This window comes from Podarcis filfolensis (genome assembly GCF_964270895.1).
Source record: "Podarcis filfolensis genome assembly, chromosome: 4".
NCBI classification, from domain to species: domain Eukaryota; kingdom Metazoa; phylum Chordata; class Lepidosauria; order Squamata; family Lacertidae; genus Podarcis; species Podarcis filfolensis.
Genome location: NC_139607.1, coordinates 102,150,134 through 102,163,705, shown reverse-complemented (window position 1 = coordinate 102,163,705; position 13,572 = coordinate 102,150,134). Strand labels below are relative to the sequence as shown.

The following is a 13,572-nucleotide window of genomic DNA, read 5'->3' as shown; positions in this document are numbered from 1 at the left end:
GCCTTTTGGAGCAACCTTCACCTTGTTCTCTGCACAAGATACACATTTCATGTGAAACTTACAGGGTTTGATGTTCAAACCTTCAACCAACCCAGGCATCTTGGCCAGCGCTTGCCAAGACATGTGACAAAATCTTCGATGTTGATCATGAATACATCCTGCATGAAGAACCTTGTTAGTTTGTGCAACACAACAAGAATCAACATTAGACATAATAGCATTGTCATCATAAGTTATACAGAATAAGCCATCCATAAACTTTGCATGCAAAATGTCCTCTTTGCCTTTCCTGATGACACAGACGCTCCTCTTGAAGGAAACCTCAAAACCACGCCCAGTCAGCTGTGGGACACTAAGCAAATTGTCCGCAGCACCTGGAACAAAAAGTACATCTCTGATGGTAGTGTGCAGACTTGCAAGTTTCACAGTCCCTACTCCTGCAATTTGCAACGTCCTTCCATCAGCCAGGTGGATCTCTCCGTCTTGAGGTGTGAAGGAGATAAACAGGTGCTTATCTTTTGACAAATGGCGGCTCGCACCAGAGTCCACAATAAATCTGGCCTTGGCCTTTGGAGCAGCTTTTCCAGCAAGCAAAACCTTGTTTTCCACCGGCGTGGGTTTTTGCTGCTTGCCCCCCTGCTCCTGGCCATCAACCTTGCCTTTAGCCTTTGGTGAAGCTGTGCCAGCAAACAAAGCCTTGTTTTCCACTGGCGTGGGCCTTTCACCCCCCTTCTGCTTCAGGCCATCTGCAGGCATCTGTCTCTGTTTACTTCTGGCCTTCCGGCCTCTGCAAAGTTGACCTTGGCTCCCATGGGAAACAGAGCTCTCAGCTGCCGACTCCTTGGCTCCCCCTGGAGGCTGGAATGCTGCCTGGGATGACATCACAGTCAGCTCCCCCTGCAGCTTGCAACCGGTGCCCTCCGCATCCCTGCATTCACTCGCATTCTGGGAAACAGCCAGGACCTCCGATGCAGTCAAACTCTGGGCTGGGATGACTGGCAGATGAGCTACTTTCAAAGCATTCCACATCTGACGTGCAGTCGTGTTGCCAGCTAGCGTAGCAATTTCCTCCAGAGAGACGGACAAGACTATTACGTCTACGGCTTTCGAATTCTGAGCCTTCCATCTCTCTGTCAGAGGAACTGGAGGAGCTTCACTCACAGTATGCCACACTCCAAACTGTCGCAGCAAGCTCTCACACCACTTTGCCCAGGTCTCATAATTGTGCCTGTTTAACTTTGGGCACTCAGCAGCTTCAGAGGCTTGGAAAAACTCCATTCCAGCTCTTTACTTGAGCCGTGAGTCTTTTTCACTTCAGAGACTCCTTATCTTGGCTCCCATTAATCACGAAGCCTGCTTGGCTCGGCTCCCAGGCCAATTAGCCGGCCGGAGTTCAAAGACTCTTGCCGCGGCAAACGAAAAGCCTCACTTTCGCATTTCATCCACATACCTCTCAGCAGTCCGTCGCAGTCTTACTCTCCTGTAAGTGCCGTGAATCTGGGCCCGAAACCTGTTGTTGGGATACTGCCAGGGAGACAAAGGCCATCACTGCCTCCACGTAGACTCCGGACGTCCACCGCTCTCCCGTAGACACGCAGTATCAGCAAACATCCTGCTCCCTTTTAAGGTGGAATGGAAATATCCTAACAGAGCCTGCCCTGGTCACCAGTAAAGGACCACCTCGCTCATCAATTCATTTGGCCTTTGACTTATGGTGAAACTTTCCATTGTTATTATTTTGCCCCTTCAGGATTTTTGTGTGTGTTTTGTGAGCAAACACTAAATGACGGTGTCGTTCTGATGAAACGCTAAGCATGACTATGCCCAGAGTTACCGTATTTTTCACTCCATAGGGCGCACCGGACCATAGGGCGCACCTAGTTTTTAGGGAGGGGGGAATAAAGAAAAAAAATATTCGCCCCCCAGCCCCAAAGAGCAAAGAAGCCAAGACAGCCAGCGGGATCCATCCGCTTTAGCCACGTGCAACCTCTCCAGCAGGGAGAGGCTGCGCGCGGCTTTGGCAGAAGCCAAGACAGCCAGCGGGATGGATCCCGCTGGCTGTCTTGGCTTCGTTTTTAGCTGCAGGGCTGGGGCTGGAGAAGCCCGAGCTTCCCCTGACCCCAGCCCCCAGAACAGGTCTGGGAGCTGCCTGAAGCCCGGGGAGCGCAACGGGAGTTGGCGCTGCGCTCCCCGGGCTTCAGGCTGCAGGCTGCTATCCGCAAGCCTTCGGAGCCCGGCGGGAACTCCCCACTGTGCTCTGAAGGCTTGCGGATAGCTGCCTGAAGCCCAGGGAGTGAGAGGGGCCGGTGCGCACTGACCCCTCTCGCTCTCCAGGCTTCAGCGAAAGCCTGCATTCGCTCCATAGGACGCAGACACATTTCCCCTTCATTTTTGGAGGGAAAAAGTGCGTCCTATAGAGCGAAAAATATGGTATTTTGGATTAATGAGCTGCACTGCAGTAAAGCAGCATGGCCTGTGATTACAGCACATTGAGAGAGGTGGTGTGTCAGCCGCCAGATCCCAACTCTGCTCTCTCCTCTCAGGGAATCATTAGCTCTGATTCCTGCATTCCAAAGGTTGGACCAAGTGGCAATTTGGGCCCCCTTCCAATTTTACAACTTTGTGATTCTTCTAGCAAACAAGGGGTCCAAAGTGGTGTTCTTTTGAGCCTTGCAGGCAGCAGTTGCCCCTCAATGGTTCCTCAAAGATGCCCTCTTGGTGGTGGCTGAAGTTGACTATCTGAGCAGAAGTCACTTCTCGTCGCCATTGGCACAGGGCCCTCTGCGGCCGATTCCTTTGAGATGCTTCATGACTGCGACTTCTCAACAAATCCTCCATTGAGCTCCGTCTGCCCCTTTACCAGCATAAAAATAATAATAACCAGAACACTGCTTCTAATAGTGATTTACGTTAAAAGCACATTAAAAGCAGCTGCCCCCCAAAATGGGCCGCCATTCCCGGCACCTTTAACAAACGACAGCTCCCAGCACTCTTTTTATCAGTGTGTGTGTTTAAAATGTTTTGTGTGACGGACTGCTAGATTCTCCATTGACAGAACAACACATTCCACCTCACGCAGGTAGGGCTTGTCCGGGTTGCTCCCAGGCAGAGGTTTCTAGGCAGAAGCCAAGTGAGCTTCATAGAACCCCTTGCACCTTACCCACCCAGAATCACCAAGGGATGTCTCACCTGTGCTCCACTTCCCACTGATGCAGCACCTGAGGGACTCTGAGGTCACTAAAAATCCCTGGCCATTATCTCGACCTAGCCATTCAAAAGTCTATAAAATGAAGGCACTGAATCCACCCACTTTGCAGATGTTCCTGTGCACATTTGAGCTATGAATCCAAGCCATTTCTAGACCCAGGACTGCAACAACTTTGGAGGACTCCAAGCTCCTCACCAGCAGAAAAGATGTTAAAAGCTGATCTACCGTGGCAGGTCTGTGTCGGTGAACCGTTTCTGATTAATTACTCACAGGGTGGGTTGCAAAAAGTCTGGTATCTGCTCTGCAACTGAAGAGGGAATACAAGGGTGTTGCTAGCAAAATAATGGAAAGGTCCATCTGTGCCTTCTCTGCCAGAGGAGGGGAGAATTGTTTGCACATTGGGGCTGGGCTGGGCTGGGGTGGGCTGGGTGGAGGGGCTTCAAAGCACAAATGTGGACAAGAGGATAGCTAATATGGGGACCTGTAGCAGTTGTGCAAACATTCTCACAATAATAATAATAATAATAATAATTTATTATTTATACCCTGCCCATCTGGCTGGGTTTCCCCAGCCACTCCAGATGGCTTGCAGCAAAATATTAAAATATAATAATTCATCAAATATTTAAAGCTTCCCTAAACAGGGTTGCCTTCAGATGTCTTCTAAAAGTCTGGTAGTTGTTTATTTCTTTGACATCTGAAGGGAGGGCGTTCCACAGGGCGGGTGCCACCACCGAGAAAGCCCTCTGCCTGGTTTCCTGTAGCCACCAGAAGGCCCTCGGAGCTGGACCTCAGCATCCAGGCAGAACGATGAGGGTGGAGACGCTCCTTCAGGTATACTGGGCCGAGGCCGTTTAGGACTTTAAAGGTCAGCACCAACACTTTGAATTGTGTTCGGAAACGTACTGGGAACCAATTTGGTCTTTCAGGACCAGTGTTGTATGGTCTTGGCGACCACTCCTATGGGATCCTAGGGACAGTGAAGAGGGAAAATCTATTGCCTTCATGCCTTGTTTCTGGGCTTCATGGGAGATACTGGCTTCCCAGCCTAGAAAGCAAAAGAAAATCTGGAGAACAGCTGGGGGGAGGGGTGGGAAACTAAGGTGGTCTATGCATGATCTGAGACTGACAGTTCATGGAGCAAAGCTGTCATAGAATCATAGAACTGTAGAGTTGGAAGGGAACCCAAGGGTCAGCTAGTCCAACTTCCTGCCATGCAGGAATCTCAGCTAAACCTTCCATGACAGATAGCCACCCACCCACTGCCTAACAGCTCTTACTGTCAGAAAGTTATTTCTGCTTTTTAGTCGGAATCTCCTTTCCTGTAACGTGAAGCCATTGGTTCAAGTCCTACTGTCCTTGAGCCATTGGCTTAAGTTCTAGTTTCAAATGTGTGTGATTCCTGCATTGCAGTGGTTGGAATAGATGGTGCTTGGGGTCCCTTCAAACTCTACATTTCTATGATTCTATGAAACTACAGTTTTCAGTGGAACATTTTCCACTTTGGAGCTGTACTGTACTATGTGGAAAGAGGTGAGTTTATGGGGCAGGTTGGTGGTGATAATAGTGGTCATAGAGAAGAACTATGTGCAGAGGAGGGTGACCCAGATATTCTTGGGTCTGGAAACCAAGCCTTGTGCGGAATGGTTGAAGGAGTCAGCTATGTTTAGCCTGGAAGAGAGGAGACTGAGAAGTAATAGGATACTCATCTCCTGATATCTGGAGGGCTATCTCCTGGAAGATGGAGCGAGCTTGTTTTCTCCTGCTCCAGAGAGTAGGGCCTGAACCAACGGATTCAGATAACAAGGACTGAGATTCTGATGAAGGATTAGGAACAACCTACTGGTAGTAAGAGCCATTCTACCCAACAGACACCAATAATAATAGAAATTATAATAGTAATCGTAATAAGGTCACATTGTGCTGGGACCTGCCAGAACAACTGCAGAGGCTGGATCTCTGCCCACAAGCTGCTGGGCTATCTGACCCTATAGACTGAGATCCATGCTGGGATGTGGCACCTCCCAGCCCCTAGGACACTTGCAAGGCAGTCTTTGTCACGGGGCTGAACAACAGTGTGCTACGGCGTCACCTCTTATCAATCACCTTCCTTTTACTCCCCCCTTACGTTGAGGGGAGTTGCTAGTTTATAGCCATTTTTGTAAACCTGAGTTGTAGCCCACTGGGAAGGCCTATGGCCACAGCATCGTGCTGCAACACTTCCTTTGCCTGGGGAAGGTCCAAGGTGGCAGATACAGGTAAGGCTGGGGAAAACCCCTGTAGCCAATACTGAACCAGATGGTTCCATAGCCTTTCAATCAGCATACTGAGGCAACTTCCTGTATTCATATGGACAAATGCAAGAAGGATGAGTCTGTTTGTTGGTCATCATGGATGAAAGGAACCGATTGAGGTAATATGTCTCTGAATTCCAGATGGAAGCATCAAACAGCGGGAGGAGGGGGGGATGCAGAGTGCTTGACTAGTTGGACCCTTGCCTGATCTATCAAAGCAGTGGCTAGTGTTCTTATCTTCTCCCCTTTTTTGCCAACAGAATTTGTGTCTCTGATGTCATAAGGAACTCCCCAGTTGTAGCATCGCAGAGTTATAGCTCAGAAAGAGCTTATGGTCGCCTCTGGTATGCCTTGCCTGTGAAAGGAAAGACTATTTGATGCAGATATCGACATGAACACGACTCCCAACCACACCTTCTCTGACCCCTCAGTGTTCTTCCTGTCTGGTATTCCTGGACTGGAAAGCTCCCACGGTTGGATCTCCATACTTTTCTGCTCTGTCTTCACCACCTCCCTGCTGGGCAACAGCACCCTGCTGTACGTGATCAAGACTGATGAGAGCCTCCACAAACCCATGTTCTTCTTCCTCTCCATGCTGGCCTCCATTGACCTGACCTTGTCCCTCACTACCATGCCCAAAACACTGAGCATCTTCTGGTTCAGGGCCAGGGAAATAAGTCTGACCGCCTGCCTTGTTCAGATGTTTCTCCTCCACACCTTTTCCATCATGGAGTCTGCTGTGCTCTTGGCCATGGCCTTTGATCGCTACGTGGCCATCTGCCACCCTCTGAGGTACACCACCATCCTCACCAATTCCTTGGTAGCCAAAATTGGGCTGGTGGCTTTGGTGCGGGCTGCGGTCCTAATGCTCCCATTGCCCTTCCTGCTTAGGAGATTGCCCTATTGCCGCTCCCACGTCATCGCCCACTGCTACTGTGAGCACATGGCGGTGGTGAGATTGGCATGTGCCCACACTCGGTTCAATAACATCTACGGGATCATAGTTGCTCTCTTTGTTGTAGTACTTGATTTGACCTTTATTGGTCTTTCTTACACCAAGATCCTACAAACTGTCCTCAGTCTGGCTTCAAAGGAAGAGCAGCTCAAAGCCTTTAGCACTTGCATCTCTCACCTGAGTGCCATATTGGTTTTCTACACTCCTGTGGTCCTCTCCTCAGTCATCCATAGATTTGGTCACCATGTTGCTCCCTACATACACATCCTGCTGGCCAACTTCTACCTCCTCTTCCCACCCATGATGAACCCCATCATCTATGGGGTGAAGACCAAACAGATACGGGACAGAGCTCTCCTCCTCTTCCACCGGAAAAGCTTTTGAAGGGCAATCTGGCATGGGAAGCCACGCCAAGGTGCCTGTTCACAACGATTATCATACCCATGGGTGGTTCTGTTCTTCACGGTTACAAACTTGGTTGGATGCTCAACAGCTTTAAAGGAGGATTATACAAATCCCACTTGGTGGAAATCACAGAAGGAGAGAGTGTCCATGTGAGGGGAGGGAAAATAAATGGAGCCATTTCTTAGGGAGTTTTGGGGTAGTTGGGGTAGTTGAGAGATGGTTTACAGAAGAGTAGGAGGGAAAGAGGGAGATAGAGAATTGGTTCTGGCTTCTGTGTAACATTCACTCAACTTTTCCCACCCCGACCTGTCCACAGTGATCCATGCGACGGTCACCTCCAGGTTTGACTACTGTAATTCACTCTACGCGGGGCTGCCCTTGAAACTGTCCCAGAAACTCCAGCAGGCACTGAATGCTGCAGCGAGGCTCCTCACGGGGTCCCTGCCATGGAAGCATATTCACCCAGTTTCACTGGCTCCCGGTGGGGTATAGGGTCAGGTTTCAGGTGCTGGTTTTGGCTAAACATCTGCTTAGCCAAAGATGCTTTCTTGGCCTCCAGCCAGGAGAGGACAAAGGGACTGTCTCCTTATGAGATAGTTTCCAGATGTATGTTACTTTTCTAAGCTAATTCTGCCTTCTGGGATCCGATTGTGAACAGAATGTGAGTGAGTAAACTCTTTTTATACTGTTATAGAAGACTGTGTCGTGTTTTATCTTTTATAAGGGAATAAGGGGGGAAATAACAGGACAGGACAGTTATTATAGAGGCTTTAGTGAGCCTGAGCAAACGCATCTGCTGTGAGTTTAAAAGGGGGAATGTTACTCTGCTAAATTGTGGAACTTGTTAACACAAGTTGGAAAGGCTATAATCAAACAATATATCCTCTCCTGCATCCCTGAACATTCCCACAAAATTCAAGGAAGAGAGGGGTATCAAGGGCTACAAGCCATGATGCCTATGCACTGCCTTTAATGTTGGAGACAGCAATGCTTCTGAATACCAGTTGCTAGAAATCACAGGAGTGCTCTTGTGCTCAGTCCTGCTTGCGGGTTTCCCATAATGGGCATCCGGTTGGCCACTGTGTTGGGAGCAGGGCCAGGGTGGGAGAGTACTAGAGTTCTGTCTAGTCGAGTTGTGTGGGATCAATTCCAATCTCTTACCTCCAAGGATGTGGACAGGCTGCTTGGATGAGTGAAACCAACCACCTGTCTCCTTGATCCTTGCCCATCCTGGCTTATAAAAGCTAGCCAGGAAGGGCTGGGAGATGGGCTTCGCGGGGTCGTGAATGCTTCTCTCTGTGAGGGAGCCTTCCCAGACCCGCTGAAAGAGGCGGTTATCAAACCGCTTCTTAAAAAACCATCTTTAGATGCAGCTAATATGGCCAACTATCGCCTAGTCTCAAATCTTCCATTCTTGGGCAAGGTGATTGAGCGAGTGGTTGCTGAACAACTCCAGGCATGCCTGGAAGAAGCGGACCATTTGGATCCCTTCCAGTCAGGATTCAGGCCTCACCATGGGACTGAAACTGCCTTGGTCACCCTGGTCGATGATCTCCAGCAGGCTAGGGACAAAGGTGAGAGCTGTTTCCTAGTTCTGCTGGATCTTTCAGTGGCTTTTGATACAATCAACCATTACCTTCTGCCGGTTCCCTCGCTGCGAGAAGCCAAGTTACAGGGAACCAGGCAGAGGGCCTTCTCGGTAGTGGTGCCCGCCCTGTGGAACGCCCTCCCACCAGATGTCAAAGAGGAAAACAACTACCAGACTTTTAGAAGACATCTGAAGGCAGCCCTGTTTAGGGAAGCTTTTAATGTTTAACAGACTATTGTATTTTAATATTTTGTTGGAAGCCACCCAGAGTGGCTGAGGAAACCCAGCCAGATGGGCGGCATATAAATAATAAATTATTAGTAGTAGTATTAGTATTATTAGTATTAATATACAAATATACTGTGCTTTTTCTGGGGGCTGCAAGGGTACACATACCCATAAATATTTTGTGAATCTAAGTTTGGCCTCATTGAGGGGCAATATTTCAATATGAGTAGGAAAATGAGAGTACCCTTAAACATTCTTTTTCAGAAAAAGAGCACTGCAAATATATACTGTGTGTCCTCCCCACTAAAGTCTGTGTGTCCCAAACACCTTCAGTTTCAAGCTGAAGGAAATAAAACTGTCAAGAAGCCCTCAGTAGCTCTCTCCTCCATGAATTTGTCTAATCACCATTTGAAGTCACCCAAGCTGGTGGCCATCACTGTCTCCTTGATGGAGGAGCATTTAACTGCTCGAAAACTAGCGTTCCGAAAGTAGCATACATCAAAAGCACCTTCAAAGCAGCTGCCCCCAAGTGAGCTACCATTCCCAGCCCTTTTATCAAACTACAGCTCACAAGATTCTCTTTTTTTATTGTGTCTGTGTGTGTGTGTGTGTGTGTGGTGTGTATGCAGCCTTGGTGATTTTCAACAAGAATCTCCCTGGACAGAACACATTCCATCCCAGCTGCGTGAAGCTGGCCTGGCCTGCTCCCTAGAAACCATCTCTAGGCAATAACCAAGTGGGCTTCATAGAACCCTTGCACCTTACCCATGCAGAATCACCAAGGGATTTCTCACCTGTGCTCCATCTCCCACGGATGCAGCACCTGAGGGACTCTGAAGCAACTAAAAATCCCTTGCCATTATCTCGACCTAGCCGTTCCAAAGCCTATAAAATGAAGGCACTGAATCCGCCCACCTTGCAGATGTGCCTGGGCTGGGCACACGTGAGCTATGGATCCAAGCTGTTTCTGGACCAAGGACTTCAAGGACCCTGGAGAGCTCCATGCACCTCACCAGCTGATACAGACATTAAAAACTGATCTAAAGTAACAGGTGTGTGTCCATGTACCATTTCTGATTAATCACCTACTGCATGTGTTGCAAAAAAGGCTGGTATCTGCTCTGCAGTCAAAAAGGGGGTGCAAGTGTGCTGCTAAAGAAGAAGAAGAATTTGGATTTGATATCCCGCTTTATCACTACACAAAGGAGTCTCAAAGCGGCTAACATTCTCCTTTCCCTTCCTCCCCCACAACAAACACTCTGTGAGTGGGGCTGAGAGACTTCAAAGAAGTGTGACTGGCCCAAGGTCACCCAGCAGCTGCAGGTGGAGGAGCGGAGACGTGAACCTGGTTCACCAGATTACGAGTCCACCGCTCTTAACCACTACACCACACTGGCTCTCCAGCTGCACTTTCTCCGCTGGAGGATGGTAGAATGGTCTGCACGGAGTGGCCATTGGTGGGCCACAGCTGGGCTGAGGGTTTTGAACACAGGCTAGATGATAACATTAGTCAGTGAAGTCAATTGTGAGCTGGATGGAGCAAAGGTCTCACTCAGTATAGGATAGCTGCTTGTAGCTGTTCTGCTTTTAGGCTTCCCATTGGGACATCTGGCTGGTCACTGTGAAAGCAGGATGCTGGACCAGGTGAACTTTCTTCCTGATCAAGCTACAGGGCTCTTGTGTTTTTAATGTTGGGTCCATATGGGGGAGGGAGAAGGGTGCCTTGTGCTGGAACAGTTGGCTGGAACCCAGAAGAGAGTCACTCCATGTGGCAACGTCTTCTTTCAGGTCTCTCTCATGCTCCCTGAATTTATCTTCAGTTGTGACATGGCCTGGCTCCATCCTCATGCTCTCCTTTCTTTTCATGCAGGTGCTTTACTCCAGAATTGGACTCCTGAGGATGTTGTTCTGGCACTAGTTTTTCTCTTCTTGAACTTCCTTTTTCCCTTTCAAAGATATAAATTAATTCAAAAAGATATTTTTTAAAAATTATCACCCTCAAAGACCAGTTCAGAAGAGCTGAAGAATTGGGAGTAAACAAAAGCAAATTTTCCAAAAAGGGGGCTTCTTGATGAGTAATTGATGAGGGGGATCCTAGGAGAATCTATAGAGCACCCCTGAATTGTCTGATTCCACAATTTAAACCAAGCAGCAAAAGCCCACCCCTCTCAAGCCTCCTCATTGAGAAGCATCAAATTCATTTTCTATCTGCTCGCTTTTTGATGGAGAATATAAAGAGAACCGACCTTAGAAGAACAGAGACCATTCGTAGCAGCAAGAAAGACCCTGAGGTCAGTAGTCTCCCACTGGGCAATGTCTCTGGAAGCCAGTATATGCAACTGCAGGAAAATCTAGAGGAAGCCACACACAAACCTTTTACGATTTTGCAAGGAGCAGTCTGAACACATCCATGTAAAGTTAGGAGCACCTGTGTCACAAAGGGAGAAATTCTGATAGATAAGCCGCAGGGTCAGGTCTTTGCTCAATTTAACACGAACAATCTCACTGCAATGGGGGAGCTTTAGTCAAAGGAAGTGGCTCTACTCTCTCTGCATACTGTATATGCAATTCACTAGCATCTGTCATGCCAGACATTGGCAACATTAGCAGCCATGCCCCTTCCTCCTCCTCCTTCTTTCTCCTGGGTCTCCCAGGTCTGGAGAACATACAGGTTTGGATCTCCATCCCCTTCTGCTTCATCTATGCCATGGCTGTCTTTGGCAATGCCACCCTGCTCTGGATCATCAAGACTGATTCCAGCCTCCACAAGCCCATGTACCTCTTCCTCTCCATGCTGGCTTTGACTGATATAGCCATGCCCACCTGCATCGTTCCCAAGATGCTGGGCATCTTCTGGGCTGGCGCCCAAGAGATCACCTTTGCTGGCTGCCTGGTGCAGATGTTCATGATCCATGCCCTCTGTGCGGTGGAGTCTGGGACCCTCACTGCCATGGCTTATGACCGCTACGTGGCCATCTGCTCCCCACTCAGCTACACAACATTACTGACGACAAACACTGTGGCAAAGTTTGGTGCTGTTATCGGGGCCCGGGCCTTCATCATTGTCTTGCCCTTTCCTTTCCTGGTGAAGAGACTGCCGTTCTGCCACTCCCACCTTATATCCCATTCCTACTGTGAACATATGGCAGTAGTGAAGCTCGCATGTGGGGACACTACACCCAACAACCTCTATGGGTTGATACTATCCCTTGTCATTGTCGGTGCTGACCTTGGCTTTATCTTCGTCTCCTATGGACTGATCCTACATGCTGTTTTCCAGCTGCCTTCGCTGGAGGCCAGGCACAAGGCCCTGGGTACCTGTGGGGCCCACGTGGGGGTCATCATCATCCTCTACACACCGGGCCTCTTTTCTTTCCTCACCCACCGCTTTGGACACAACATCCCTCACCACGTCCACATCTTCCTGGCAAACATCTATCTCATGGTTCCAGCCATGCTCAACCCCATCGTTTATGGCGCCAAGACCAAGGAGATCCGTGAGCGGGTGCTGAGTGCACTGGGGCTGAGGAAGAGCCCCTCCTAGACTCTCAAGGGGGAACTGCAGGAAGAGCAGGAGAGGAGCAGGAGGGCAGGGATGAGCTGCCAGGGGCTTTGAAGAACTTTACCCCCATGGTGTCTTCTCAAGTTGTCAGGGGAGGTGTCAGAATTCATCCATTGCTTTTTGGCACAGCATGTTTAAGTGAGGGGGTTTGTGGGGGGGTGTATTCACTTGTCAGTGATGATATGTAACAATATTGTCTCATGGTCTTACCAATATTTTTTGTAATGCTTTGTAATGCCTTTATAACTGCTTTGTCCTGGGTGAGGCATGGGACTCTTGTCTGGGGAGTTGACCAGTTAACATGGAGGGTTTGTCTGGTATCAGGTTTGTTACAGGAATTCTAAGGTCTCAAATATAGAATAAATGTTGATAATTGGATAAATGTTGATAATGCCTCTATTGCAGCTGCAGAAAACAGCAGCAGGAGACTTTTTCAGGTGGTTCACAATTTAGCAGAACCACCTGCGACATCGGGGCCCAGTACGGGCCACATGATCTCCTGCAATGATTTTGCAAAGTTTTTTGCAGATAAAATCGCTCAGATTCGGGAAGAAGTAGACTCCACCGTGGGAGCAGGGCCAGGGCAGGAGAGTGCTAGAGTCCTGTCTAGTCAAGTTGTGTGGGATCAATTCCAATCTGTTACCTCCGAGGATGTGGACAGGCTGCTTGGACGAGTGAAGCCAACCACCTGTCTCCTTGATCCTTGCCCATCCTGACTTGTAAAAGCTAGCCGGGAAGGACTGGGCGATGGGCTTTGTGGGGTGGTGAATGCTTCCCTCCATGAGGGAGCCTTCCCAGACCCGCTGAAAGAGGCGGTTATTAAACCGCTTCTTTAAAAACCATCTTTAGATGCGGCCACGATGGCCAATTATCGCCCAGTCTCAAATCTTCCATTCTTGGGCAAGGTGATTGAGCGAGTGGTTGCTGAACAACTCCAGGCACGCCTGGAAGAAGCGGACCATTTGGATCCCTTCCAGTCGGGATTCAGGCCTCATCATGGGACTGAAACTGCCTTGGTCGCACTGGTTGATGATCTCCGGCGGGCTAGGGACAAAGGTGAGAGCTGTTTCCTAGTTCTGCTGGATCTCTCAGCGGTGTTTGATATCATCGACCATAACATCCTTCTGGACCGTCTTGAGGGGCTGGGAGCTGGGGGCACTGTCATACAGTGGTTCCGCTCCTTCCTCCTGGGCCGTGTCCAGAAAGTGGTGGTGGGGGATGAGTGTTCAGACCCCTGGGCTCTCACTTGTGGGGTGCCTCAGGGTTCTGTCCTCTCCCCCATGCTTTTCAACATTTACATGCAGCCACTGGGAGAGATCATCAGGAGGTTTG

At 49.2% G+C, this 13,572-nt stretch overlaps 3 protein-coding genes across 3 annotated transcripts in view; all 3 read left to right on the top strand.

Annotated features, from left to right (window-relative positions):
- Positions 1–5,893: 5,893 nt before the first annotated feature.
- LOC310760888 (olfactory receptor 52K1-like) lies at positions 5,894–6,841 on the top strand (the record flags this gene model as incomplete). Its single annotated transcript, XM_083610105.1, has 1 exon — positions 5,894–6,841. One exon carries the CDS (start codon positions 5,894–5,896, stop codon positions 6,839–6,841), a length of 948 nt encoding a protein of 315 aa, XP_083466231.1.
- Positions 6,842–11,262: 4,421 nt separating this feature from the next.
- Positions 11,263–12,222, top strand: LOC310761878 (olfactory receptor 52D1-like; the record flags this gene model as incomplete). The annotated part of the gene is made up of 1 exon (XM_083612077.1): positions 11,263–12,222. One exon carries the CDS (start codon positions 11,263–11,265, stop codon positions 12,220–12,222), a length of 960 nt encoding a protein of 319 aa, XP_083468203.1.
- A 777-nt stretch (positions 12,223–12,999) lies between these two features.
- Positions 13,000–13,572, top strand: part of LOC310760709 (uncharacterized protein) — a 60,245-nt gene continuing 59,672 nt past the window's right edge. Inside the window, exon 1 of the mRNA XM_083609764.1 lies at positions 13,000–13,296. Coding sequence (XP_083465890.1) covers positions 13,237–13,296 — 60 coding nt within the window. The 5' untranslated portion in view covers positions 13,000–13,236. The remainder of the gene's footprint in view (positions 13,297–13,572) is intronic.